Below are 26,640 nucleotides of genomic sequence, written 5' to 3'. Positions count from 1 at the left end.
CAAATACATACAATGACAATTTAGTAGAACAATTTAAGTACATTTGAAAATTTCTTCCAATGTTAACTGATGAACAACAGAGTTCTTGGAGGTTCAATATTGTTCTCCTTTTAACAGTTTTATGGTCATGAAGTCATCACAGGTATCACAGGAAATATAGAACGAGAAAGTAAAGACAGGGATGGAGTCAGTGGTCAGAAAAGTGAAACACACTTTTTTTGTTTGGAAAATATATGGGACCTTTACACAATACCTTACTCATACATAACTGAAACTCACGTCCATGGAAATGGATGTGCACATTCACAAACCTGAGCTAAACCCATTCTGTTAGTTCCAGCAGTATCATCCAAATGTACAGCAGCACCATAACAAATTGCTATAGTCTCAGTCAACTTCAACAGATAAAATACAAAACGTATTGGTATCATGCTGAAATTCTTGCACTCCTGCTGGAAATATAGCTGCTAGGAATCACCTGTGAATGTTTGCTTTTACTTTAAGCTGCACATTCCACCGTGTAAGGAACAAATCTGTTTCTCCTTCACTTATCTCAATGGCTCTCCATTTGTGGGAGGAAGCAACTGCTTGCCTGGCCAGTTTAAATAGACCTGAGGGCAACCTCATGACTTAAACAGCAATACAGTCTGTGTCAAGGCTTAGTTTTATGGTGCTGCCCGCTCTACCACTCCCTGATCTGCAGAATGTTCCAAAGGACCAGGACAGCTTTTTATGTTATTATGTTTATGTTTCAGCATATAAAATATAGCATTAATGTCATGTCTCTTTGTTGCACAAGAACCACGTAGCTGGCAGATTCAAAAGCACCTGACACTGTGCACTCTTAAATGTGTACCAGTATATTGGTTATATAACAGCTGACATAGTGCTCAGTCAATTTTACTCCTGTCAATGAACTGAAAGTAACGGATAATTCCGGGTTATTGACTTTTGTCAAAGTTACGCAGTATTTCCAACATTTATCATTTTGCTCAGTTGATCAGTTTTTCAAAAAGTGAATACATTCAGCCCAAATTTGAATCCAGGAGTTATGAAATTTGGTGAGAAATCATCACATAAAATATTGCATCGCTCTGAAGTCGCCACAAACAGCCATCTGTAACGAGCTGTAAGGGGTTCACAATTTCCTTTAGACAACTATAAAATAGCAATAGGTTGTTGAGCACATGAACACGCATGTAGTGCATCTAAATCCAGTTCTGATGGTAGGAAAATGCAGCATTGTGGAACTCTATGGAAAATTTGTTAAGATTGTTTGTTTCCTTATTTCTACATTTCTCACTGATGCTCTCCTTCAAAGCCGTTTCTCCTTCCTTAAGCCCACAAGACTTAACAATTTAATTACATTTTTAAAACAATAGGAAGCTTCAGCTGATATGGTTTGATGAATGTTCCAGTTAAAGGAACAACAAATGTGACTACTTATAATCAAGACTCGCTATTAATAATAGTGTGAAATGTGGCCCTTAAACATTTCAACACATGCACCTGGCAGGAGAAAAGTGTGTAACTCATTTGAGTGATGTGCAAGTTCATGGCACTGATTAATGGTGAGTTATATTTTCACTTTTATGAATTTGCTATTTCTCCACTTCCTGAATTCGGAAGTGTTTCTTGTAATTGGCTCAAAATGCATCGTCACTCTAAATAAACTGACTTCTAAAGATGTTTAGAGAAGCTGAGTTTTTTGCTGCCACCTGAGTTAAAATTATTTCACTCTCACAAAACTGGCAAAGACAAATTAAAAACCTAATGTTACATTTATTTTTCAGTCCAAGATGTAAGAGCATTCAATCTGAATATGCGATCTTTACAGTGGGGTAATGTCTTTACAGCATTTAAATACTGTAAATTGTTGTATAGCCCAACATTTAAAACACTCCCTTCACTATTCTATGGTCAAATTAGGAGATTATCTTCCAAGTAAACCTACACAGCACAGTTATCCCATCTATCATCAAGCTGCCTTGTTGCTGGTGTTTCTACATTTTCTCTCCTTGTGTTTGGTAATGTATGCACCTTTTCATCCTGACTATACATTATCTGAATTCCATACAAGGTTGCATGTGTGCATCCATATGTGTATGCACATGCAAATCTCATTTACATAATTCAATGAGACAATGTAATGCTAGACTCAAAATGTCCTTTTAGTGTCCCCATGTAATTGGTATTTCCACAGAGGCTCCAGTATAATAACTATGATTACGCAGGATCATCGTCACTCTCTGAAAACGTCCCCAAAAGAAGCTACAGTTTGATCTCAGTTGCAAGGCTATGGACGTATTCTTTATCTCACAGTAGCAGATTTTCCATAGGAGACACGAGTCACAGTGTCTGTACAGTATTTATCTGCAGAAAATGTGAACACTAATTAGTCAAATTGTGCTTCACACTTTAATTCTATAGGCAGCTGGAATGACGTTTGAACTAAATTCTACTGCAAAAATGCTGTTATGCTCTCAATTACAATGCTAAAAGTTATACGTGTTGCGTGTTTAGAGCACGCAAATACTTATTAATTAGCATTAAACACATTATACAGATGTAAGTAGGCAACAATCCAACACAAAATGAAATCCTATAATATTGCACTGATGATGGCAAGATGAAAAATAAAATTTTATGTCAATTAATTCAATAGGTCTTGCAATGTGAAGCAATGTCTCTCTTGTCTTTCTACGATTCAATCATGCAGTTGTTGACCTGTCTTTTGTTGACTCTCACACAAATGGAATATGCTGCGTTTCCTCCCAAACCCAACTGGCTGTAAAGGGGATAAAGAACATTCTGTTTTTCTTAAGCCCATTTGTGTAAAAAGTTGAAAGAAAACTATTTTACGATAAACCACCCTTTACACATTCACAAGAAAAAAATTTTTCTGTGCCGTTGGGTGACCACAGATAGAAATATCTGTAACTGTGGCACAAGTATACACGTTAACCCGTTGCTGATTGACTTGAATGAGAGGCATCTAAAAATAAATGTGCATTGCTGGACTACAGGAAGTTTCCATGACAACTGGGCTTGTTTTTGTGTCACTGGAGGCCAGCTGAGTCCCTGCCAGCCTGGAGGAAGGGGAGGGATGCGGGGAGGGAGGCTGGGACGGTGATGGCAGAAAAGGAAGGTGGGAGAGAGAAAGAAACAGGGTATAAAGAAAAAGAATGGAGCGTGAGATTAAGGGAGAGGTGAAATAAAAGAAGCCAAGGAAAAGAGATGTATTAATACAAGAAGAAGACTGTATACTCACTTATACTCACTTATTCCAACCTTTATTCCTATGAAGCAGGATTACTGAACGTGCAAACAGCAGCAATCACCTTTTTACTCAGTCATACACTCAAGCTGTCAGCTGCTACCATAGCAGAGCTACATCCTTCAACCACTTGCTGGTATTTCATATGCACTACTCGCTGAGTGACGATTCAAACTGGAGACACCCTGATAAGGCGGGTTTAAGCAGGTAGACTCCAGGCAGGTCCTTGAAACTCATCAGAAGGCTTGCAGAAATCTAAGGGGCTGCCAAGCATGTTTGACAGTGCATGTGCTGTTGCAGTGTGCACCTGTATTATTTTGGTACTCATCAAGTGTTTTTAGAGAAAAGCAGGCATGCACCCGATATCTCACAATATCCTTGCTTCTGCAGTCGTCTTCCCCTGTTTCAGAATCACCCATAGTGTGCTATATTTAGTGGCAGTCCATCTAGAATCTCCCGCTCACAGTCCCTAACCCCCTTCTGTGCTAAAACAAGAAAATCTAAAAATAGTAAACGTAGTGGGCTCACTGAGAGGAGGCGAGGATGAGAGAATGGGGGAAAGCTCCTGCAGATAAAAATAGCAAGAGTTGTCCATTCGATCAGTCTATTTATGAACCAGAACAATATCTCACACCATGCTGTAAATATTTCAGAAGTGAAGTTCTGACATAAGATTGTTTTTTACTGTGCATAATGAACATTTGGCCCATGTGAGTTTTGCATTAAAGACCTCGGAACTGATATGAAGCCGATACTGCAGGTTTCAGAGAAATAGTCAACCAAAGGAGGAATTCAGATTCAGGTTGACTAAATGAGTTAACATCACGTGTGAAGCAGAGGAGGTTACAGCCATTTACTATTTCTAGCAGATCCAGTTTTGCCTTATTTTGAGTTAATTACCTCCACCAATGAGGTTATGTGATTGGTTGGTTTTATTTGTTTGTCTGTCACCAGTGTTGCAAAATGTTATGGAAGTACTGCACATGTATAGGGGTGGATGCTTGCAAATCTCAGAGGAGATTAAATTTTGGTGATGATCCAGGTGTGGGTATTTTTTAAGGATTCTTGAACTTATTTGATGGGGAAGTTTTCATCGTTTTGCTTTGTGCATTCCAATCACTCCTGTTTATGCGACTGGTATTAAGAATTGAAAATGTTTTTTACTTACATTGAAGAAATCAACAACACAACTCCACTTGACTGTGTGATTTCAGACAGCATACGTTCTGGAAGCTAAAGACTCATGATGTGAAATACAGCAAAGTTCTAATGTGACATTTAGCTTGTCAAAACATCCCATCCCTGTCTTGTCCAACGATTAGACCTTGTGACTTTCATATAGAACAGTAAAAGTGGAACAGTTCCACTTTGAACAGGCTGGGTGAGGTCACTGGCAGAGGTTAAAACCTTCTTCTCTCCAATCCAGTTTGGTTAAAGCAGAAGTACCTCGAACAAATAGTCCACGTGAACAGTTTGGTACTCCAAACAAAAAAAGAGACATCAGCTATCAGACTGTTTGCAAAGTTGTCCAAAGATAGCAGAAGATGAAAATCTCAATAACAGTACATGTTGGTTTGTATAATCCTTACCAAGAATACCAAAAATAATCCACTCCAAGAACAAAAAGATGAGGCCAGGGACAAGTGGAGTAACATTGTGGAATACAGGAATATTCACAAATCTAAAAAAAGGCTACATGAGGATGTAGCTCAGTGGTAGAGTGCTTCACATGTACAGTAACTGCTGCATTTGATACAGTGGACCATGAAATCCTGATCTCCCGCTTGGAGCAGTGGGTGGGCATCAGGGGCATAGCACTGGAGTGGATCAGGTCGTACTTGGCAGATAGAACGTTCTGTGTCAGCCTTGGCGACTCAGTGTCCTCCTCTGCTCCTCTCCTGTGTGGGGTCCCACAGGGCTCAGTTCTGGGCCCTCTTCTCTTCTCTCTCTATCTGCTCCCGCTCGGCTCAATACTTAGGAATCATGGGATTCACTACCACTGTTATGCGGATGACAGCCAAATTTATGTTCCACTCAAAAAGAACAATGCGTACTCTATCGCTGCATTAGTTAAATGTCTTGATGACATTAAGGCCTGGATGGCTCTGAACTTTTTGAGTTTTAATGAAAAGAAAACTGAAGTGATGTTTTTTGGTGGCACCGCTGGTACACCCCTTCCAGATCTGGGTTCTTTGGCCCAGCATGTCAGGCCAGCCATCACTAATCTTGGGGTAAAAATGGACTCAGGTCTCAAGCTTGACAGCCAGATCAGGGCAGTAGTGAAGTCCAGCTTTTATCATTTGAGGCAGCTGGCCAGAATAAAACCTATTCTTTCGAGGCAACATTTCGAAACAGTCATCCACGCCTTTGTCACCACTAGGCTGGACTATTGTAATTCTCTTTATGTGGGGGTTAGTGCTTCTTCCATCTCCCGTCTCCAGATGGTCCAAAATGCTGCTGCACGTCTGTTGACCAGCACCCGTAAACATGAGCACATTACCCCCATTTTAGCCTCACTCCACTGGCTGCCCATACATTTTAGAATCCATTTTAAAATTCTTTTATTTACTTTTAAATCCCTGAATGCCCTTGCCCCACCTTACCTCTCTGAGCTTCTACACCGCTATGTACCTGCTCGCTCTCTCAGGTCAGCTGATCAGCTGCTCCTGGATGTGCCTAAAACCAAACAGAAGCTCAGAGGGGACCGTGCCTTTGCTGTTGTGGCACCCAAATTGTGGAATGATCTGCCTCAGCAAATCAGACAGGCCTCTTCTCTGTCTGTTTTTAAATCTCGTGTGAAGACCTACTTCTTCTCCTTGGCTTTTAACATCTAGATAGACACTGGATTTTATTTTGTCTTATCTTTTTTATCTTACTTTATTGCTCTGATTATTTGCTTTTGTTTTTATCCATATTTTATGTTTTATGTTTCTAGTTGATTAACTTTACTTATAATATTTGAGCCATTTTGTCTTTTATCTATAATGTTTGTTCTTTTTATTCATTCGCCTGTACAGTACTTTGGTCGACTGCGGTTGTGGTAAAGTGCTCAACAAATAAAGTTTGGATTGGATTGGATTGGATACAGTATGCTGCCCCGGGTTCAATCCCCAGCATCTGCACCTGTAGGCCGGTCCGTTGCCCAGATAAATGCAGAGGGCTAAGGCAGGAAGGGCATCCTGCCTAAAAAACTTTGCCAAACAAATAGGAGCGTTCATCTAAAAAAAGGCTTTTTGAACAGAGTTTGCAGCTAATGTGCTGTTTGCTGTAGCTTTATAGTTAGTATACAGATGCTAGATTGGTATTGATCCAGTTATTTAAGTCCCAGCAAGAAAAAAATAAACTGGATGCACACAGGATGGCTTTTTGTTCCCTGCAGGATGATGTTTGAGTGAAATTTGTGTTCTTAGAGAAACAGCTGATAAAACTGTTGTAGCATTGTCTGGATTTAATCCAAAAAAATGTCAGCAGTTGTTAAAGCAAGTAGCCTACACCACATGCCAGCATTTCAGACTTTTATTTTTTTATCTTCTTGAAATATGGTTTACGATCTATTTTATTTAGATTACTGTAGTTCATTATTATTATTATGCTATTTGTATGTTATATGTTCATAAAACAAACATCCTTTCTGATGCTAAGGATCGACAGCCTTCCCTCTATCGTCCCTTTTGTTTCCTCCTGTTTTCACTTTTATTCCTGTTCCGTCTGTCTTCATCTGTGTGTGTTTGTGTGTCTCCATCTGTTTGTGTTTGTGTTTCTCCAGGGCTTGGCTGGCTGGTCAACTCTTCATCCCACTCCCATCTCCACCTTACCTGATCACCTGCACATAATCCTTTTCTCAGCTCCATATTTTCCCTGCAGCACATACCCTGGCTTCTTACCCTGTACTGTATGTATCTGTTGTACATTGTGGTAGTATCCTCTGATTCCTACCAGCTTTCTTTGAATCTTTTTGTGATTTTTTTTGTAAACTCATTTCCTTGCCTGTTCCTGACATTTTTAACTTCTCTGCCTCAAATCCATTCATTCCATTCTGCTTCAGTCACGCCCTGGAAATCAGTCTGTTCTTTGCGACGGTCATCTGCGAGAGGATATCTGTCTGCTCATTCTGCTCACTGCACAATCTGCCTATCAATCATCTGTCTGCACATTGTATTTTATTTTCCCATTACTCCATTTGCAAAAAAAAAAAAAAAAAAACAGGACTAAATTTTCATCTCCTTTTGCGGTTTCCTGGGTTTTGCCGTTTTTGATTCTAATTTGTAAGAAACATGACAGATTGACTTTTCCATGCCCCAAGAACTACTACTGCACAAAACATAATCAGAAACTTTTAATTTTAATTTTAACATATCATGGGCATCACATAACCTCCTAATTGATGTCACCATTATATTTCCATCTTTCACACTCACATCCTCACTGCTACAGGTGTCAATTGGACTGGCATCTGAAGCCTCATTTGCTGGATGTAATGCATCTCTTTTATACACCAAGGGACTGAATCCTATGAATAGGTTTACCGCCATCAATAACAGCCTTGTTTCTGTCAATCTGGTACCATGTTTAGGTCCTCAGTAAATAGTTAGGAAGCTGAAAATAGACACGATCTTGCCTCATCCTCCATCTCCTGTTCATTTAAACACAAACACATTTGTGCTCAGTGATCTGTTCAAGCACGTGCACTCTTGGAGCTAAGTCATTCACACACAAGCCCACATATAAAATAGAGATATATTTGTCTTTCCATACAAAATACATCCATAAAGTCTGTCTATATTGTATTTCTGTTCAACATTTCCCCTCAAACACATGCAGATGAATGAATTCCCTATTCCTGCCCATGTTTGTCTGACATGCTACATCAGAAACATGGCAGCCCATTTAGATTTCCATTAAGTGTTGAGCATGAATTATTAAGATCACCAAGAAATGTTTTTAGCCTCTCTTTTCAAAAAATGAGGTGAACACAGAAATTATAATGACTCTAATCATCACTGTGATTCCCTGCCATTCAAACAAAAGCCATAAGCAGCCTGCATGCGTAGTAAAGTAACGAATGCATGGAGGGAGGCAGACAATGGGCAACCACAGTTTTTTTGTTTTGTTTTGGGTTATTTTTGTGAAATTAGCAGATTGACATCCACCTTGTAAATGGAGAGAAGTGGAAACACATATTGCAGGCACATTTTTGTTTGCTGGTGGTTGGAGCTTGGGGGTCTGTTGCCAAGCAGAAGTGTGTCACTGTTAAGGCTAATGCACCTCAAAGAGTGTGTGAATGTTCAGGGTAAGAGGGGGCACTGAGGCATTCAATGACATGACAACATATTTGTAGCAACCCTTTTCCACACTCTCGCCCACACTGCCCAGCTTGGCTTTCCTTCAACAGATATCGTCTTACCCACTTGAAACACAGCATGTCAATAAGCATTTTTTTTTATTTAAAGACCCTATGTTGTGTTAATATAATACAATATTTTTTGGGGTTGGTTCTGTATCTTGTTTGAAGATACAGAACCTAGAAAATATCTTTGTGCTGCATCTTTGTGCAATGCATTTACTCTGTTTACTCCATTCTCTACACATACAGTACTTAAAATTTAATGATGTTCTCAGGGCAAACGCTCAGAATTTTGTATGAGTCTACTGGTCTGTCTCATTTCACTGAGGCTGTTCACTCAGCTCATGCTATTGTTATGGACGTTCCTGAAATAAAGTGCAAAAAGAAAATGCTATAATTATAGAATTCATGAAGGAACTTGGTTACACCATGGTGTGCAGGGCACCATCAAAGCCGTTTGACCACACAAGTCACCAATGAGAAAAAGAATTGCTGAGTATGATAATATTTAAAACTCAATATATGCTCATGTTAAAACATATTTCAGGCCACAAAAATCTTTTCTTTGCACTATGAACAGTTTATTATTGCACAAATCTTCCTCTCCCATGGGACTTGGATGAGTTCTACAGCTGATCTAGGCATGTGTATGGCAGCAGGAAATAATTTAAATGTGTGGACTTGAACAGATGGTCTGTGCATCCAGCGTTTTGGATCACCGCATACTGCAGTGTCAGAAGAAGCAGCAGGCATCTCTCTCAAGTCAGCAGGTAAACATGCACAATACACAGCCTGATAAAAATGCTGAGTCGGCCAATAACCACAGGCAATTTTTTACTTTTGGCTAACAGATAACACACAGACACAGCAAAGGATTTGATACCAGACATGTGAGAAAAATTTCCATATGGATAGACATTATGTCTGATGCTGTAAGCTTTTCAAGATTCAAAAGAGTTAACGACTGAAAAAATGTTAATACCAGTACAGAAAACTAATGGAGCTGAGAGTGAAGTACAGACAAAACACAGCCCGTTAATATTAAACTGGTGCCCGATGAACAACCCATCACTTGAAACTGTTTCAACGCATTTTCGATCATAAATGCACAAGAAAAATTTCTATTTTACCATGTGTTCTTAGTCAGTCAAGGATACGTTTCCAACTGAAACTTTATCCCCACTTATTCTAAACTAATGTGAAGGCATAAGAGGTGCAAGAAGGTAAGGCCTGCCTCATAGAGGCAGGTGTTAACTGGAAGGTGGTGTCTGGATGGTTCTCACCTTAAGAGGAGGGACAGGCAGAGGCTTTTTGTCCTTGCCCAGTGAGATGTAGGTGAAGAAGGCTGAAACAGCACGATATTTCTCTGTCTCTGGTTCCATCAACGAAGCAGCGTCAACCAACACTTCAATTTCCATGGACTTGTTACTGACGAATGTAAGCCGCCCCACCAGTGTCACCACACAGCCTTGGCAAAATATGGAAAAGAGCAGTGTACTAGTTAATATGCATTATTTCTGAGGATTTCAAAATTTTTGATTCAAACATTCTGACCTTCAGATGTTCAAAGAAACTCGATTTAAATTATTGCAATTATATGTCACCAAAACACGTTATTTCACACCACAACATTCAATTTAAATGAGGTCAGTTGAAATCAAACGACTTCATGCTCAGTTACGATGAACCCAAAGTGAACATGACAGGCAGCCAAGCGGAACTATCTGTTCTTGCGATCTGCTTCACATTATTGCATCATGAACCTCCTAAAATCTGCCTCACGGAGTGTGTCAGCAGAGATAGCTGGGCTGACTGGTCAGCCCACTAATATACAACTAAAGTTTCCAGATCAATAAAAATACATGAAGCTTTTCAAGTACTTTGAAGAGGAAAATTGGATAAAAGATGTACTGATTTCTTAGAGAATGAACATTTAACTAAAAGCTAAAGGGATAAATTGTGACCACTGCTACAGAGAATTCAACCAAAGATACCATTAAACCCTCTATCTATGCAATTTACTTGTCAAAACTTTTAATCTGTGGCTAAGTTGAAAAAAAGCAGTGGATTGTGGTTGCTGAGCTCCGTCATTGTGTTTATTCTCTTTGATGTGCTGTATTATTACCGCTGCTGCTGCCATAGAGACAAGCAGAGAAGCTGTCTCCTCGCAGTCTGACACAGATCTGGAGTGTGTGACTGAGATCTTATAAAACAAAGTTATGAATAATAGACATGTACTTGGAAAGTGAGAAAATGGCTTCTATAAAAGTACACATAAAAAAACATTTCAATGAGAAATTACAGTGGCGTGTCACCCTATGATGGAGCTTTTGTTTAATGACCATCCTCAGAAAACATTGATTGTTTTATTGATCATTTAAATAGTGGCTGCACTCTTTCAACAGAAAGACAGGATCACAAAGCCTGTACGTTTTTCCCAGTAAGCACTGGTGCCACAATCACTTGATCATAACCACATCCAACGTTCCCTCTTAGCTGCACGCTTGCGCAATTGTGCACTGCTCGCACATTTTCAGCGCGCAAGAAAATCTGTGCAGTGCAAAAAATAAAATTTGATATGAAGGTATTAAATAATATCTAATATTAGACCTAATCTCATTAATTGACCAATAATATTGTTTTCTGTACCATTTTGCCTCGTACCTCGGTGAGTGACAGGTATCCAGTGAACGATAAGGTTCACTGACGCTACGCAGCCGATCAGAGCACTGACGGTCTTGTATGTGCCAGGCCCCATCAGAGGCCCATCGCAGCCAACCTGCCCTCAGGATCCTCCCCACTGTGCCCCGCCTATAGCCCAGGTTCATTTAAAAGCACGAATAACCACCTGTTCTCTATATTTTGTGCCTCTGCTCTCTATTGTTGCTCCAAGGCGACAGTCTTCTGAACCAAAAACATTCTTTATTAAGAATTATATTTTGGAAATATTATCGAGATGCTGTACTTACAATGAATACATGTGTGTAGTTTGAGCCAACAGGACAAAAGTCCTCATCTTATGCTAGTACCCAACCCACATCCTAGATTACCCTCACATAAAACTGCCTGCTACAATTCTTGACAGGAATGTCAGTCAAGGATAATCATTGCATGAATGTATTTGTAAAAATTTGCTAGAGGTCAGAAAGTCTCATTTTCCATGACATTAAGTCTGAGTCTAGTCCATGGGTCACCCTCAGCCACCAACTTTCAGTGGAATAAACACCTCATTATCTAGGATGCGGTTCGCATTGCATCCTTCTCACATTGTTTTCTTCATCTTCAACAATGAAAACCATCTGTGGCTGAAATCAGCATCCAAACGTTCGTAGTTATTTATTTATTCATTTATTTGGCAGGGTCAATGCAGTCAAACATTGTTACAGGCTTACAGCCTACAACCTTGATGTGATGCATATCGAACTTATATTACTGTATTTACATAATAATTCATTCAATGATCTTCAGTACCTAAGTTTTTGTCCGCTGTCGCGGGTTGTGGTGTGTCCAGCTTATCCCAGCCAAGGGTGCAAGCAGGGGACACTCCAGGTGCCACGCCAGTGCACCACGGAGCCACATGCAGACAGACAAACACGCACGCACACACTCACACCTACATACAGTTAAACATTACATTTGTATGGTATGATAAAATATACAATATGCATCATTTAAAACAATAGTATTTACAGATTAGAACTGTTGTGTTTTGTCTTTAAACAGGTTTTGGTTCTGGTGCTGAACATCTTAATATCTTAGATGGATTTTACATCTGATGGCAGTGAATTCCTCCTCTTACAGGAGGCAAATGACTGTATGAAAGTTGTCTCGCAGAATGGGATTTGACAATTTAACTTTAAGTTGTTTATACATTTGAAAATTAAAATCAGAAAATATAGATTAATAAAGCTTTCCATGTTTAGCAAGTTTCTGAGGATATGGCAGTGGTGGCATCTGATTGTTTTTTTGTCCATGATTTTTAGAGCTTGTCTATGCAGGGAACAGATATGTTGGGTGGCGGTTGGGCTTGCTTGAGTCCCACGAGGTGAATTGGTGATACAAAATTGTCCGACGGTTTGAGTGTGTGCGTGGTTGTCTGTTTACATGTGGCTCTGCGGTCAACTGGCGTCACACCCAGAATTTACCCTGCCTCACGCCCCCAGTCAGCTGCGATAGGCTCCAGCACCCCCACCACCGGCGTTAGCGGATGAAGCAGGTATTTGAAGATGAATGAATGCAAGAATGAACGATGAATCGAGTGATCTGAAATCTCTGACTGTCATCTGTCTGTAAAACAGTAAGAGAGTTTAGAAATGACATGAAGGTAATGATTATATAATGATTATATAATTATTTCTCTCCTTTGTTGTGTGTTCATTATAGTGTATTTACATGTAGTAAAACCACCAGCAGTCTAGTTGCGTCAAACCACAACTGGCACAGGCATATAGGACATGTTGAGCTCTGTCTTCAAAATGACGTGGCATAAAATGCAGTTGACTGGGCTGAGCTTTTTTGTTAACTGACCTTCTTGAGTAACAATTGATTGATGCAGGAAAGTAGATGTTGCGCAGCAGTGAAGGTCAGGAAACCAGCTCCATCTCTGAGAGCTGCTTCCTGGAACTAATCTACCTCAGAAGACAGTCCAAGCTGGCGCTTTGTGTTCTATGCATTAAACCCTGGATTGTAATACCTGTGAGCTGTAAATGTCATATTTTAGCTATAGGTTACACGAGTACTGAAAGGATTAATAAAGTTCCCATTTTTCTTTGTGGAAGAAGGATTTCTTAAAAAGAGAAGAGAAAAAATAAGGTGATATGAAGACCTCACTTCTAACTGCACAGAAACACAGTAGAGCTTGATGGCAATCAAACAAATATCTGATATTTGAACACACAGTAAGGAACACCATCTCCACACATGGTATTTCATTTAAATCTGAAGAAAAGTACCGTACATCCATTACAATAAAGCCTTTTCTGAATGGGTCCAAATTAAACTATGACTGCCAGAGAAATATTTCTTCTTTTCACGCAACAGTAGTTATGAGAAACGGAACTCTAAAAACAATCCTCACTGAGCCCAAACATTTTCAAAGGAATGGTATCTGCTGCTCATTATCAATAACAGTTGCTATAAAATTACAGATTCTTTATGCTTTAAATCACACCTCAAAACCTAATTTTCTGTATCAATGGTTGCTGTAAATCCGAATGGTCAGAACTTCATTTGTTTAGTTTGTAGATTTGACATCTGACTTCCTCAGACCTTTACACGACACCACGCTGAAGTAGTTAAACCTTGAAGCAAGGGTAATGTATAGAAGAGAAGGGCAGCCGATGAATCCTCCTGTGGTATTTTTAATTATGAAGATTCCAGTCACCCACATCTCTCTGACTAAGTGGTGGAGCTGTGTTTCAGCAAAACAACTGAAAACCTATTGAGATATGTTTTCACCAGCCTTCACATTTGATTGTTCTGCTTCACTAAAGTCATAGGGCCATTTTCTTTTTCAGCTATATTTGATTGTCAGGATATTTTCTGCATTAAAGGCTGGGATAAACTGTACATGCAGCTATCTGTTATGTGCTAGATGATGGGGTTTCATTCATCTTAGGACAATTTCTGGTAATTTAATGCTACGGTGACATGTCCAGCTTTTTCAAATATTTTGTGAATATTTTTAATCATCTAAACCAGTGGTCCCCAACCCCTGGGCGGCGGACCGGTACCAATCCTTGGGTCAATTGGTACCGAGCCGCACAGAAAAGATTACATAATGTATATAATTTCCATTTTATTTATTGTCTGATTCTGAATGATGTTATGTTTTGGAAAATTACCGGATTCTCTCCTCCACATCTGGCCGCTAACACAGACATTATCACTAAATTGAAACTCCTAAGCTAGCAAAACGAACAAAGACAAATGTCTTTGGAAAGTTTCTTTGCCATTTCAAAGAGAAAATAAGCTGCAAAATAAAAATGTTTTATTCTGTTCCTATAGTTTTATTTTTTTGTATTTACCCGACACACCTTAAAGATCTGTCCCTGAAAATATTATCTGACATTAAAACGGTCCATAGCGCAAAAAAGGTTGGGGACCAGTGATCTAAACTAAACATGAGCCTGATTGTCATCTCAAAACAAGAAAAAGATTAAATCTAGGGAAACCCTTTAATACATCCAAAAATAAATTAAAATAGCGTTACTGCATTGGATCTCAGCAAAGGTTTGGCACAGTATACTCTCTGAATGGTTTTAATGGGCAGCAAACATAGGCAAGAGACAGGCTTCTTAACAGCTGCAGTGGTTCAGATAACAGAACCTGTAAATAGTAAGTTAGGTGCCAAATGAGAGGAAACATGAGTGAAATGAACAACAAAAAGACATTCATTGATAATAATAACAACTTCAATTTAATGCCAAAAGAATTGATGCCATGTTTTCAGTGTGGTTGGCTGTTAGCCAACAGAAGTAAATCTAATAATCGTACAATCGTACACTCTATTGGAGGGCCTCCAATGACGTGGCCTGTCAATGTATATACCCTATTTATGATACAAATAATACATTAATAATCAAAGTAATCACAAAGGTTCAGTTCAAATTAAATTCCAAATGCAGCCGGTCAGCTGTGGTCACGTTGTGTCCCACTCTGACACAGAGAGATGAGAGCAGCAGCTGATCTCAGCCTCTTGTCTCCAGCGGTTATCAGAGCAAAAGGACCACCAGACAACCAGCAGAAGTTATGACAGTGTGCCTCCAGTAATGGACTGGGCACTTGAGAATGTTCCAGGTTGTTCTGTCTTTCTAAACTGTACAAACAGGACAGCTGCACATTAACCTCACTCACAGTGAAAGTTTATTTAGGGGACTTGACTTTGAACTGTATTCTCCTGTCAAGCACAACAGTGCCTCATCATCCCACTGTTGCAAGGAGTGATGCAATATAGCTAAATGATAACTGTCAAATTAAAAACGACAGTATAATTATTATTGCTCATATTAATATACTTTAGCTGTATTATACTAGTCTATGTACTAAAACAGAATTCTATAGAGTTGTAGTCGTGGGTTCAGGTGAGCAACCCTGAGATTTTTCTGACATTAACTCTATGAAAAACCTGTGGAGACACTACTGGGACACAAACAGTAAAAAACAGAGAAATAGAATCAACTTTTTGCCATATTTTTAGACTATAACTTAACCTACACTCTGCAGCCGTTATTGGCTGGAGGCCATGAGCCCAAATCCAAGGCTGATGCCCAGAAACATCCCCACACAGCAAAATGTTAAAAAGAGGATAAAAATTCATGCAGGGTTGTCTGCAGAGACCACCACACAGTACGAGTGGGTCATTAGTGAGGACTGACAGGTGGTGGTGATACTTGAGCTACACACAACCACATTTTCAGAAGTATATCCACACACATGAAGGTCAGGCTGCAGATCAGAGAACAGTGGGTTGTGGACCTCTGCAGTCTCTCTCCTGAGTGCTCTTCTTGTTTTTAATCAAATTTTTATTGCATATATTAATTCCAAATGTAATTAGTGTCTAAATTGTTTTTTGATGTGTCATTTAATTGATCATTTCATTAAGCCTTACTTAGTAAGCCACTCTTGGCTTCTGATTCTTCACAATAACTTTCATTCACATTACATCCAACGTTTTCCTCTAAGATTATTTCCTCGTCAATTATACATGAATATTTTTGTATAAAAGAACAACCGAATCAGCTCAGTGTTTGCTCTGACAATGAAACCGTGTTTAAAGCCACGGTATCACCTTTATCTTCATGCCACTGGATGCAGTGCGAAGACGTTGTATTGAAATACTATAATTATTAAAAATCTATTCGTAATTGGTTTCAACCAATACATTTATTTATACCACATAATCTTTGTGTCACTACTTTCACACATCATGACTGAATTTTAAATTCATGTGTTGTATGTTTTTCTGTCTGATGACAACTGTATACATTCTTAACCAGAACTGCACCGCATTGATTTTTCATCGACTGAATGCCAGAAAACTGGAAGTTTGCCCAGTGAGTTAATATCTAAATGGTCATGGAGGCAGCAAGAAGCCTGTGAGGAAATTAGAAAGGCTTGTTCAGAAGAAGTTAATATTGCATGTGTCACTGTTGTCAGAGACAAACATTGGTGCAAAATGTTCGTCTTGGACACACATCTTTATACTCTTTAGCACAAAGACACAACAATGCATGATGTTTCTCCCAGATGGTTTGAATCCATGAAAATGTTGGAGTTCAGTTTCTCTGTGTCAGATATATCTCAAAAAGTCTACATTTCACCCATTATAAAAGATGAAAAGAAAAATATGGCAGAATATAAAATGTAACTAAGTAAATCCAGAGGTGTAACTTGCAGCAGCAGTTGCTGTTTTTGTGCTTTCACCATTTTTTCTCCAATACTAAACTCTTGACATTTTTGGTTTGACCACCAAAATGGGAAATCTGCTGGTGACATAACACCTACGTCTCTGTGGAAGGCAGACAAAATCATGTCCCCATCACATGAACTCAGCAGGCAGCCACAAGCAGCAGCTGAAGCCACATTATGCAGCAGAAAAACGTGGATGTGGATTCCAACCAATCTGTTCAGCTTCCTGGTCCTGAAACTCCTACCAACGTATGTTTGAAAAGTTTTAAACTTCCCCTGTCTCTTGCTTTTTTTCCCACTCACTTCTTTCCAAGACCTCCATGAAAAACAGCATTTTTGCATTGACTTAATTCTGCTACTTGAATGAAGTCGCATGTATTTGAAAAATACATGCTTTGCAAATGCAGCATGCGTACAGTTGATCCAGCACATTCTTCTGACTTCATAATTTGACGAAGAGTCACGAGTTGAGAGAACCAATGCATCATAACTTATGTAAAACATTTTATTTTTGGTGTTTTTTCACATTTGAGATCTACATATACTGAACTTCAACCTGTGGGTTCAAAGTCATCCTCACCATTCATGATCTTGCGATGGAAGTTGATGGCTTCCACAGAGGCGGTGACTATGTTGGTGTTGCAGTGTCGAGCTGCCACAATTCCAGCAACCTCATCCATCAGCTTCATGGTCACACCTGACAAAACAGTTTGACATTTGTAAGGTATCCCAAGGATCAAAACCAGACTGATTCATGAAATAATTATTGTCAAACTTCACACAAATGCAGTTGTGGTTGGGGGGCAGAAAAAAACAACAGCAACAAAACAGCTCTGTAATATTGCCTAAAGGCTGATGTCAACTTTGCACACTGGAAAAATTGGCAGTCTTTTTTCCGTATTTATATTCATTGCAGGATCAATATTAAATCACATAAAATCTCAACCTGGAAACAATGTGAATCCATTGTTGGTCAAATAGAAAGGGTCCGAAGCACAGAGTGACATCCTGTGGGACACCAGAAACAACCAGTCTACTGACGGTCAGCTGTGTGCAAAAATTTGAAGATTTTGCATTAGTCCAGTTCAGTTCAGTTCCCTAAACCAGAAGCTTTTGAATTCCCATATGGTCTAGCGGTTAGGATTCCTGGTTTTCACCCAGGTGGCCCGGGTTCAACTCCCGGTATGGGAACAATTCCTTTTTCCGGGGGCAGCAATACCTCAGTCCACAGCGACTTGGTATGGAAGATGGCTAGTTGAAGACCAGCGTGGACCACAGTATGGAGTGTGTATGGCAGTTGGAGAGGTGCCAGCTGACCTCATGGGCATTGCCAAGGTGCTCATGTACAAAGGTAAAAACTACTCATGAATACGTGGCCGCCCTTCCCTCCACCATCTTCCTCCATACCTGCATGTCTATAGGGCCTGTGTGTGTGTGTGTGTGTATGTACAGTATGTGTTCAAGCCAGTGACGTTCATGGCTGGTGATGCACTGATTTCATCATAATCAGTTTTACAAACATATGAAGCTTGCTGTCACTTATTCTGCGGCCCAGGAGTCCCAATTGGAATCCCTTGGATCACCAGCGCCCCCTACCACGAGGCAGGAGAACTGCATGCCTCACTTAGGCTGCGTTCAGACTGCAGGCATATCGGATTTCCTTTCAAATCCGATTTTTAGGACTGACTGTTCACACTGTTTTTAGCAAGTGTCCAAATGCATTCTGGCTCTGTTCAGACTGGACCACATTATCGGCCGATCTGACAGGTTGCCGTAGCAACGACGTCAGGTGGAGGCATCGTTCAGTGTGTGTAATGTGTGAGGTCATATAATTGTGACGCCGGCAACAACAATAGCAACGACGGCAAACATGAAGCTTTGTTACCTTAGCATATTGGCGATATCACTGTCTGTTACAGGTGGAGAAAATCTCAAACACACCAACATCGTCAACTTCTTATTCGATTTTTTATTACTCCGTAATGCGCAACGCTCTTCCTTCTAGCGCCTTGGTCTCGCAATGCGAATATGATGTCACGGTCCGCCATATTACATCAGAGTGTTCAGAGCTGGGCAGACTGAGACGCATCTGTCCATATCGATATGAAACTACCTCTAACCTTAACCCTAACCCTAACCACTAACCCTAATCCTAATGTGGTTTCAATCCGTCTCGCAAAAGTCAGGTATCATGTGGTATGGCACAGTTCAGACTTCAAACAATACATCCCATATAAATCTGGATGGGCTAAAAAATTGGATATAGACGATCAGTGTGAACAAGGTCAAAGTGCTTCTTCCCAGCTGTTTTAGAACGCTCAACTCAAGAAAGACGTTACACACATACAGTTGATTTACAAAAAAACACTGTACATTATATACATTAGCTAAATTATGGAAATTTAGTTCATGTAGCAAACATGTTTGAACATTTTAACAGCGACATATAAAGAGATAGCATTCAATCTCACTATATCGCATGCCAGCACAGCTAGTCATTGCGTAATCCATGGTGAGGCTCAGCTGGCTGGTGCCTCAACGCAGGTCTCTTATTAGCATTTCAGCGGTAAATGAGAAAATTCAGTGATTTTGAGTAAAAATAATCTATAATTGGTGACGTTAAACGGAAAATACCTTTGTAGTACACATCAACGGATAAATATAACCATTTATTTCTTCCATTTTCCATCTTTCATGATTTATTTTTTTTCCCTGACCGCACATCACTGGTGTGCACATGCGGGATTAATTTAATTTAATTTTGTTTTTTTTAATTATTATTGAAAAATCAACTTGTGGGTAGCAGTGGGTAGCGTTGTCACCTCAACTTAAGAAGGTTTGATTCCTTTCTGTGTGAATTTGGTATGTTCTCCCTGTGTCTGTGTGGGTTCTGTTTGGGCTTCATCTCACCTCCAAATTTATTTAGCTTAAGTGAAATGGTCACAGTAAATTGTCCACATGTGTTAGCATGCATGGCTGTTAGTTTGTCTTGTCTTTCGTGGGGCCCTGTGATGAGCTGGCATCTCAACACAAAGACCCAATCCTTTCAAATCAGATTTGAGCCAGTTTCATGTGCAGTCCTGGATCAGATGTACACCGTTCCTGACTCATGGCTGTGCAGCATGACTAACATAACTTTTTCCATGTGCATATGCTGTGAGCACTGTCATCATCGGCCCACAACATCAGACAACAAGGCAGATCAGCTGTTACTGATCTATGGGATCGCTGAGGAAGTGCTCATTGTTGTCTGGACAAAAAAGATCATGCCTGCTGTTGATACTAGTGCTTCGCCTTCATCTGTGGAATGAGCTATCTAATAAACATGATGCTTTCTGTTGTTAGTCACGTAGATGACTAGTGTAAAAACAAATGTGTGCATAACTCCCAAAAAGGGTAATTCATATCACAACTAGAAAATATGAAATTATTATTGTCAACCACCAGAAGAGAATCAAGTTGTAAAACATAATATATAAATAAACACAAATTATATTCACATATTTAATTATTCTGGACAGGATGAGAATATAAACTAAAATTACTGTGAGCAATTTTAAAGAATCAGTACAATTTAAACACAGAGCATGAAAGAAACCATGTTAAAAAACAGCCTTCGATATTTTTCAATGATTTTTAGGGTTATTTCACTGATGAATGTTCTAAATAATTCGTTGCTCTCATTAATAAAGCGCCCTTACAGTTACCTGTTAACAACTCATCATTATAACACCTGAACTTATTTCCATGTTAATGGCTGCTAAGCAAATAAGACCTGTTGGTGACTGGTGAGCCCAGCTCCTATGGATGAGAAACAATCTCACACTCAGTCTAATACAACAAAAGTTTTTCTTCCTCTGTGTTAAATAGAAAACAGTAAATAAACCAGGTAGAAACAGTCAGAAGCCAAACAAGTCAGTAACTGTCCCTTTGTCACGGTTCAGAGTGGCTGTGCTGGTGTGTGGCAGGGAGAGAGGCCAAGCTTGTGGGTGGATCCTCGGCTCCACACCTGTTGGTCCTCTCCACCCCTCTTCCTCATCACCACACCCATTGCTGGTCTTCTCGTCTGAATGCAGTTGGTTTATTTGTCATGAGGCTTTTTAAGCCGGGGTTTTGTCAGAGCCCTTTGCAGGTTCGTTTCTCTGATTTGGTTCCTGTTGCTATTTTCTGATTTTGTATTTCTTAACTGGACAATTTTTGACTTTCTTATTAAATCATGGAGAAAAGATTCGCTTTTGGTGATTTGGGGGCCATATTCCGCCATTCGTGACACCCTTGGGTTGAAACTGTTATTTCAAAGGATTGAACTGTAATTTCAAGAATGAAATTAAAACTATGACAGCACAACTTTTGATCTTCAAACAGGAACCTGTGTTATTTCTCATTTCTGAGATGCTTTGAATTTCTTTAATGTATTTTAATGTGTGTAGTGGGACTTTTTCACTGAGATGTTTTGAAGTGAAACCAATTGGATTTCCTGATTTGATCAGGAACCTGTCCACCTGAAGCAAAACGATGAGCGGGTGTTTGCCATTTCCTTGACATTATCTTCTCATTCAGATGACTTATCTCACCACTGATAGCATAAACTCCATTATTACAAAGTTATTAACCCTTCACCAAGGCTGTCCTTATCAGAAGAACTAACAATATCAACAATTTCTTTTAAATTTGAAAAGATTTAATTCGCATTTTCCCAAAAAAAAAGACCTATACAATCCAGATGCATGATGATTATAGGTCTCTTCTTGCAGCAATGAGTAAAGGAGACAACTTACTTTGATTTCCTGCAAGACCTTTTAATGACAAGTTTGTGACTTTGACACAACAGATAGTTGATGATCTCATTTACAGCAATAGTTTAAAATTTTGGAAAAAGTCATATCAAGATTTCTTCGCCTTGCAGGCCTCTGATAATAGTACAGACAGAGACATGGGAGAGACAGAGTGGGAGGTGAAATTCCTGAATTTCCCTTGGGATCATTAAAGTATATATCTATCTATCTATCTATCTATCCATCTATTCCTCCGGACGACACAGTGTCCACACAAGGGGCACCTACTTTACCAGCTGACTTCAACTGTGCCTTCCTCTTTAATTTTTATTCATAAGGCAGCGGAGTGGACTCAGAGGAATTCACACATATGGCGTTTACAGATTGTTTTTTTTATGTGAAGAAGACAGTTGTTGGTGGATTTCTTGCTGAAAGAAGGACATCTTGTGTAGAGTGGGTGGATTTGAGATGAGAGAAGTGTGTAAGATGGTGACATCTGTTCCCCAGCACAGAAAAACTTGTATGTGCATGTGTGTTCCACAAATCTCCTGAATGCCTCCCATGAGTTGCTTTTTGTACCACCACGGCACAGAAATCAATAAGTCTGCTCGCTGATGGATCGTTTGTCTCCAGAATGCTCCAACCTTTTGCATGGAGATGCTCGGTGGACGATGCCAAGAGAGTGGGAGAACAAACAGAAGGTGCTGCTTGCTCCCAAATGCAGTCTTTACTGCAAGTGCGACTACTGACTTGATTAAGAATTAAACATACCATTACTTTGACAACCACTTAACCCAATGCATCACATCCATTTCATTTTGCTGATGTGTGCGAAGATTGAGTTTGGAAAGCAAACTTTGTTTCTCTCCAAGCTAAACTTACGGTAAAATAAAAGAGTGTTTCAGAACAGGAAATGGCTTGATGGTGGAGGAATTCAATCGAACTGTCTTTGATGTGTGATTATATTGCTCAGCTTAGGCCAGGCACTGTGAAAGTGACAGATCCTTGGTCCATCACACCAAAGGCTCCATCACCTATAACATGAACCAAAACCTTGTTGACTGAGGAAGTATAGCCATCAGAAATGCTCTCTGATTAAGGCTGTTGATGTGAGGTGGGCTCAGAAGGATGACAACATCTCAAGCTTAAAGTGTCTGTGGACAAGCCGGTTAAGAGGCAATTTCCAAAACCCATTTTGTTTTGTTTTTTTCTTTTGATATCTCTGCTACGTTGTGAAATTGATGGAATCTCACATAAGATTGAAAATTTCCCCTGGGTGCAAAGCTTAGCAGGTTGGGGCTTTTCAAAACCTTAGCGGTCATGTCTGAGCATGCAACACTTAAGGGAGATGGAACAAAAGCTGACAAGATGATGAAACTGAACCCAAGTGTTGAATTACACTAAAATGAATTCCAATTTAAGGGTGTGCTGCCTGTATCCGGCTTGATATATCCTCACAGCTTACTGCTGACGATTTAAAATTAATCTTACAAATATGATGGCTGACAAAAATCTAAACCCTTACTGACAGAGCTTTGATCAATATCAGTGAAGGATCAGATGATTATATGTATGTGAAAGTTTGACGCTAACTTGAGAATTACCTACCATCTCTGTCCATCCCTTTTCCCTATATGGTATATCTATATAAAAATGCAATATGTCAATTTGATTTTATAATGTAATTAAAACAGTAAAACTTTCATATTCTTTATATTACAGATAAACTGAAATATGTCAAACCTTTTCTTGGCTCATTGTGCAGCTTAGGAAATTTTAAAATTTGGTATCCTAAAATTTTAGAATTATTAGATTATTTCATAAGGTAAGTTAAAAAAAAAAAGTATTCAGAATACAGACAAGCCAAACTTCTGACAAGTGTGTTCATTTCTGTACTCAGTACTTCATTGGACCGTCTTTTGCATGATTGACTGCATCAGTCCAGCGTGGAGGTGATCAGCCTGGCACTGCTGAGGTTGCTTAAATAGCGGCCTTCAGCTCATTTGTACTGTGGAGTCTGGCGTCTCTCATCTTCCTCTTGACAAAAACCCACAGGTTCTGTAAAGGGCTCAGGTCAGGTGAGTAGTTCAGCCAATCAAACACAGTAACACCATGGAGGAGTTCCATCACTGTGAACAGATACCAAGTACCACTGAAAAAGAAGTCAGCATCTCTAGAAAGCCTGTCGGCAGACAGAGGACTGAAGTGCTGTACGGTCTCAAATCAGTGGACTAACACCAGCAGAAGGCGTGGACCCCAACCATCCCTGAGTGTGGATACAGCACACTACACTTCAAGCAGCATTGATTCTGTGCTTCTCCTCTTCCAGACATTGAATTACAAATAAAATGCATAATTCACTTCCACCTGAAAAGAAAAATGGTTTGGTTCTTCTTCTCCTTAAACCAGGTAAGATGCTTCTGCTGTTGTCTCTAGTTCAGGAGTGGCTTGACACTCGGAACTTTAAATGTGTCGTCCATTTGTTGGGCCCTTCTGCGTGTGGAGGCTCTTGATGCTCCAGCCTCAGTCCACTCCTTGTAAAGATCTCCTTTAATGGGGAAATGTTGTTAAACTTATGAGACTAAATTTGTATTTAAATGTACTACTGTACATGTTCAGAACAATAATTTACTCTCTTTGCTGTTGCTGGTTCTGTTGGTTTCATCAGTTCATGATCTTCAGTTGGCACTGATGTGTGAAGTCTGGTGTGGCGAGCACAAAACTCAGCTTCCCCACATAAAAAAAACTCTGCGTTACTTGTTTCAAGTTGAAGGTGAGTTGTTGCCACAAGAAAATGTGATATTTCAGGGTCTATTTCATGAATGATGGGAAAATGGTCTGCCAGATGGAGAGGCTGGAACCACTGCCTGGAATACAGTAATTCAATCATATCATCAAGGTTAAGAGAAAGCTGAGATAAGTTAAAGCCATTAATTAACCAGTTGATCTATGTTACAGGCCTTACCCTGCAGTTCAAGAATTTGAGGAAAAATAAACAAAATAACTCACAGGAAAAAAGTATCTATTTTTTTAAAAACGCAAAAAAAAACAAAAAAAACAGGCACTGAACAATCCAAATAAATGATCAAAATCCAAAAAAAGGAGTGCAACAAGACTGGAACTAAACAAAATACCACTGTGAACAAGGAAATACCACAGGAACAATGCAGGGAATCTCTGGAGGATAAACCTACAAGAGGAAGAGTGCAAGAGATCCACTAGGAAAAACACTGAAGAGAAAACACAAACGAAGGAAGGAAACACAATCTCTCTCTCTCTCTCTCTCTCTCTCTCTCTCTCTCTCTCTCTCTCTCTCTCTCTCTCTCTCTCTCTCTCTCTCTCTCTCTCTCTCTCTCTCTCTCTCTCTCTCTCTCTCTCTCTGTGTATATATATATATGTGTGTGTGTGTGTGTGTGTGTGTGTGTATACTGTATATATGTATATAGGATCTCTTGCACACTTATATATGTATATATATGTATATATACAGTATATATATATATATATATATATATATATATATATATATATATATATATATATATATATATATATACAGTGTGTGTGTGTGTATATGTATATGTATGTGTGTGTGTGTGTGTGTGTGTGTGTGTGTGTGTGTGTGTGTGTGTGTGTGTGTGTGTGTGTGTATATATATATTATATATATATATATTTATAGGATCTCTTGCACACTTTCGTATACACACACACACACACACACACACACAGAGGGAGAGAGTGAGAGGGAGGGGGCAACTGAAGGTGGGGAACAGGTGAAGATTGGACAAAGGTCAAAACCATGAAGGACCTAACAGACAAAAGCAGGAAGTGTGAAGAAAAAAATTCAGACAACGAAAATATAATACTATCGAAGTAAAACAGGAAATAAGCTCAAACCCAAGACAATGACAATGTTGTGCCCCGTTATAGTAGAGCCTGGTTCCTAATAGAGCCTTTGAGATCTTGAATCTCCCTCTTCCAGGAGTGACACTGGTTAGTACCTTTCTGGAAGCAGTCCAACTCATGAGTTCATTTCATCTGAAACTGCAGGATTCTGCAAGCCAGAGGCCAACAATTAATAAAATCTTGTTTTTTGCTATGTGTATAAAATCTTTTGGGATTTTTCTAAAAAATATATAGAAAGATTCTTTTTTATTTTAGAGATTGTTGAAATGGGTTGTTAGGTTACGTAAAATGTCATGCAGGTTCTTTACAACTAAGAAACTAAGATTAGACTAACTTTAGGTCATTTGTGGTTAAATAAGGCACTCGAGGCCCTACTCTGCATGTATGGTGTGAGATGGATGATAATCTATTAATCTGGCCACACAGAAACAGGAAAAGAACATATTTCATGACATGGCATGAACCGTCCACCTTCAAAATAGAATAAACAAAAATTTACAGAGGATTTTGTTACATTTAGTTTGGACCATGAATATATGTGGGATTTTGCGACTATGTGGACTGCGGTGCAGTGAAAGTGGGCTCCCGTTGTCTTGTTCTCTTGCTCCCCTAGTGTTAGGAGCACTTCAGATGCTGTAAAAAAACATACAGTTGTGGGTATTGGAGTACATTTACCCCAGGTTGCTCTTGTTTTTACTCCCCTACACTACCTAAGAGACATTCCCCTTGTCTAAAAAGTCATAAAAACTTGAAAGTTTTGGCACTCCAAAACACTGTTGTTTAGCCGTAGTGACTTCTGATGGCAGATGCAAGGATGCAATTATACACAGCAACTGAAAAAGGTCTTCATTATCTACGTGCTTTTTTTCTTCAACACACTTGTCACATTGTGGAAGAGAGCTTCAGCTTCTTTCCCCCAAAATGGAT

The 26,640-nt window shown here is 39.4% G+C and overlaps 1 protein-coding gene and 1 non-coding gene across 2 annotated transcripts in view; one reads left to right on the top strand and one right to left on the bottom strand.

Annotated features, from left to right (window-relative positions):
- Positions 1-26,640, bottom strand: part of acot7 (acyl-CoA thioesterase 7) — a 52,148-nt gene that overhangs the window by 922 nt on the left and 24,586 nt on the right. Inside the window, exons 7-8 of the mRNA XM_068306567.1 lie at positions 17,611-17,727; positions 9,905-10,089 (exon numbers count right to left, since the gene is read on the bottom strand). Coding sequence (XP_068162668.1) covers positions 9,905-10,089; positions 17,611-17,727 — 302 coding nt within the window. The remainder of the gene's footprint in view (positions 1-9,904; positions 10,090-17,610; positions 17,728-26,640) is intronic.
- Positions 18,150-18,221, top strand: trnae-uuc (transfer RNA glutamic acid (anticodon UUC)). Its single transcript has one exon. It is a non-coding gene; the product is annotated as a tRNA-Glu (tRNA).

Source organism: Antennarius striatus, chromosome 2, assembly GCF_040054535.1.
Source record: "Antennarius striatus isolate MH-2024 chromosome 2, ASM4005453v1, whole genome shotgun sequence".
NCBI lineage: Eukaryota > Metazoa > Chordata > Actinopteri > Lophiiformes > Antennariidae > Antennarius > Antennarius striatus.
This window is presented reverse-complemented; position numbering and strand designations above follow the sequence as displayed.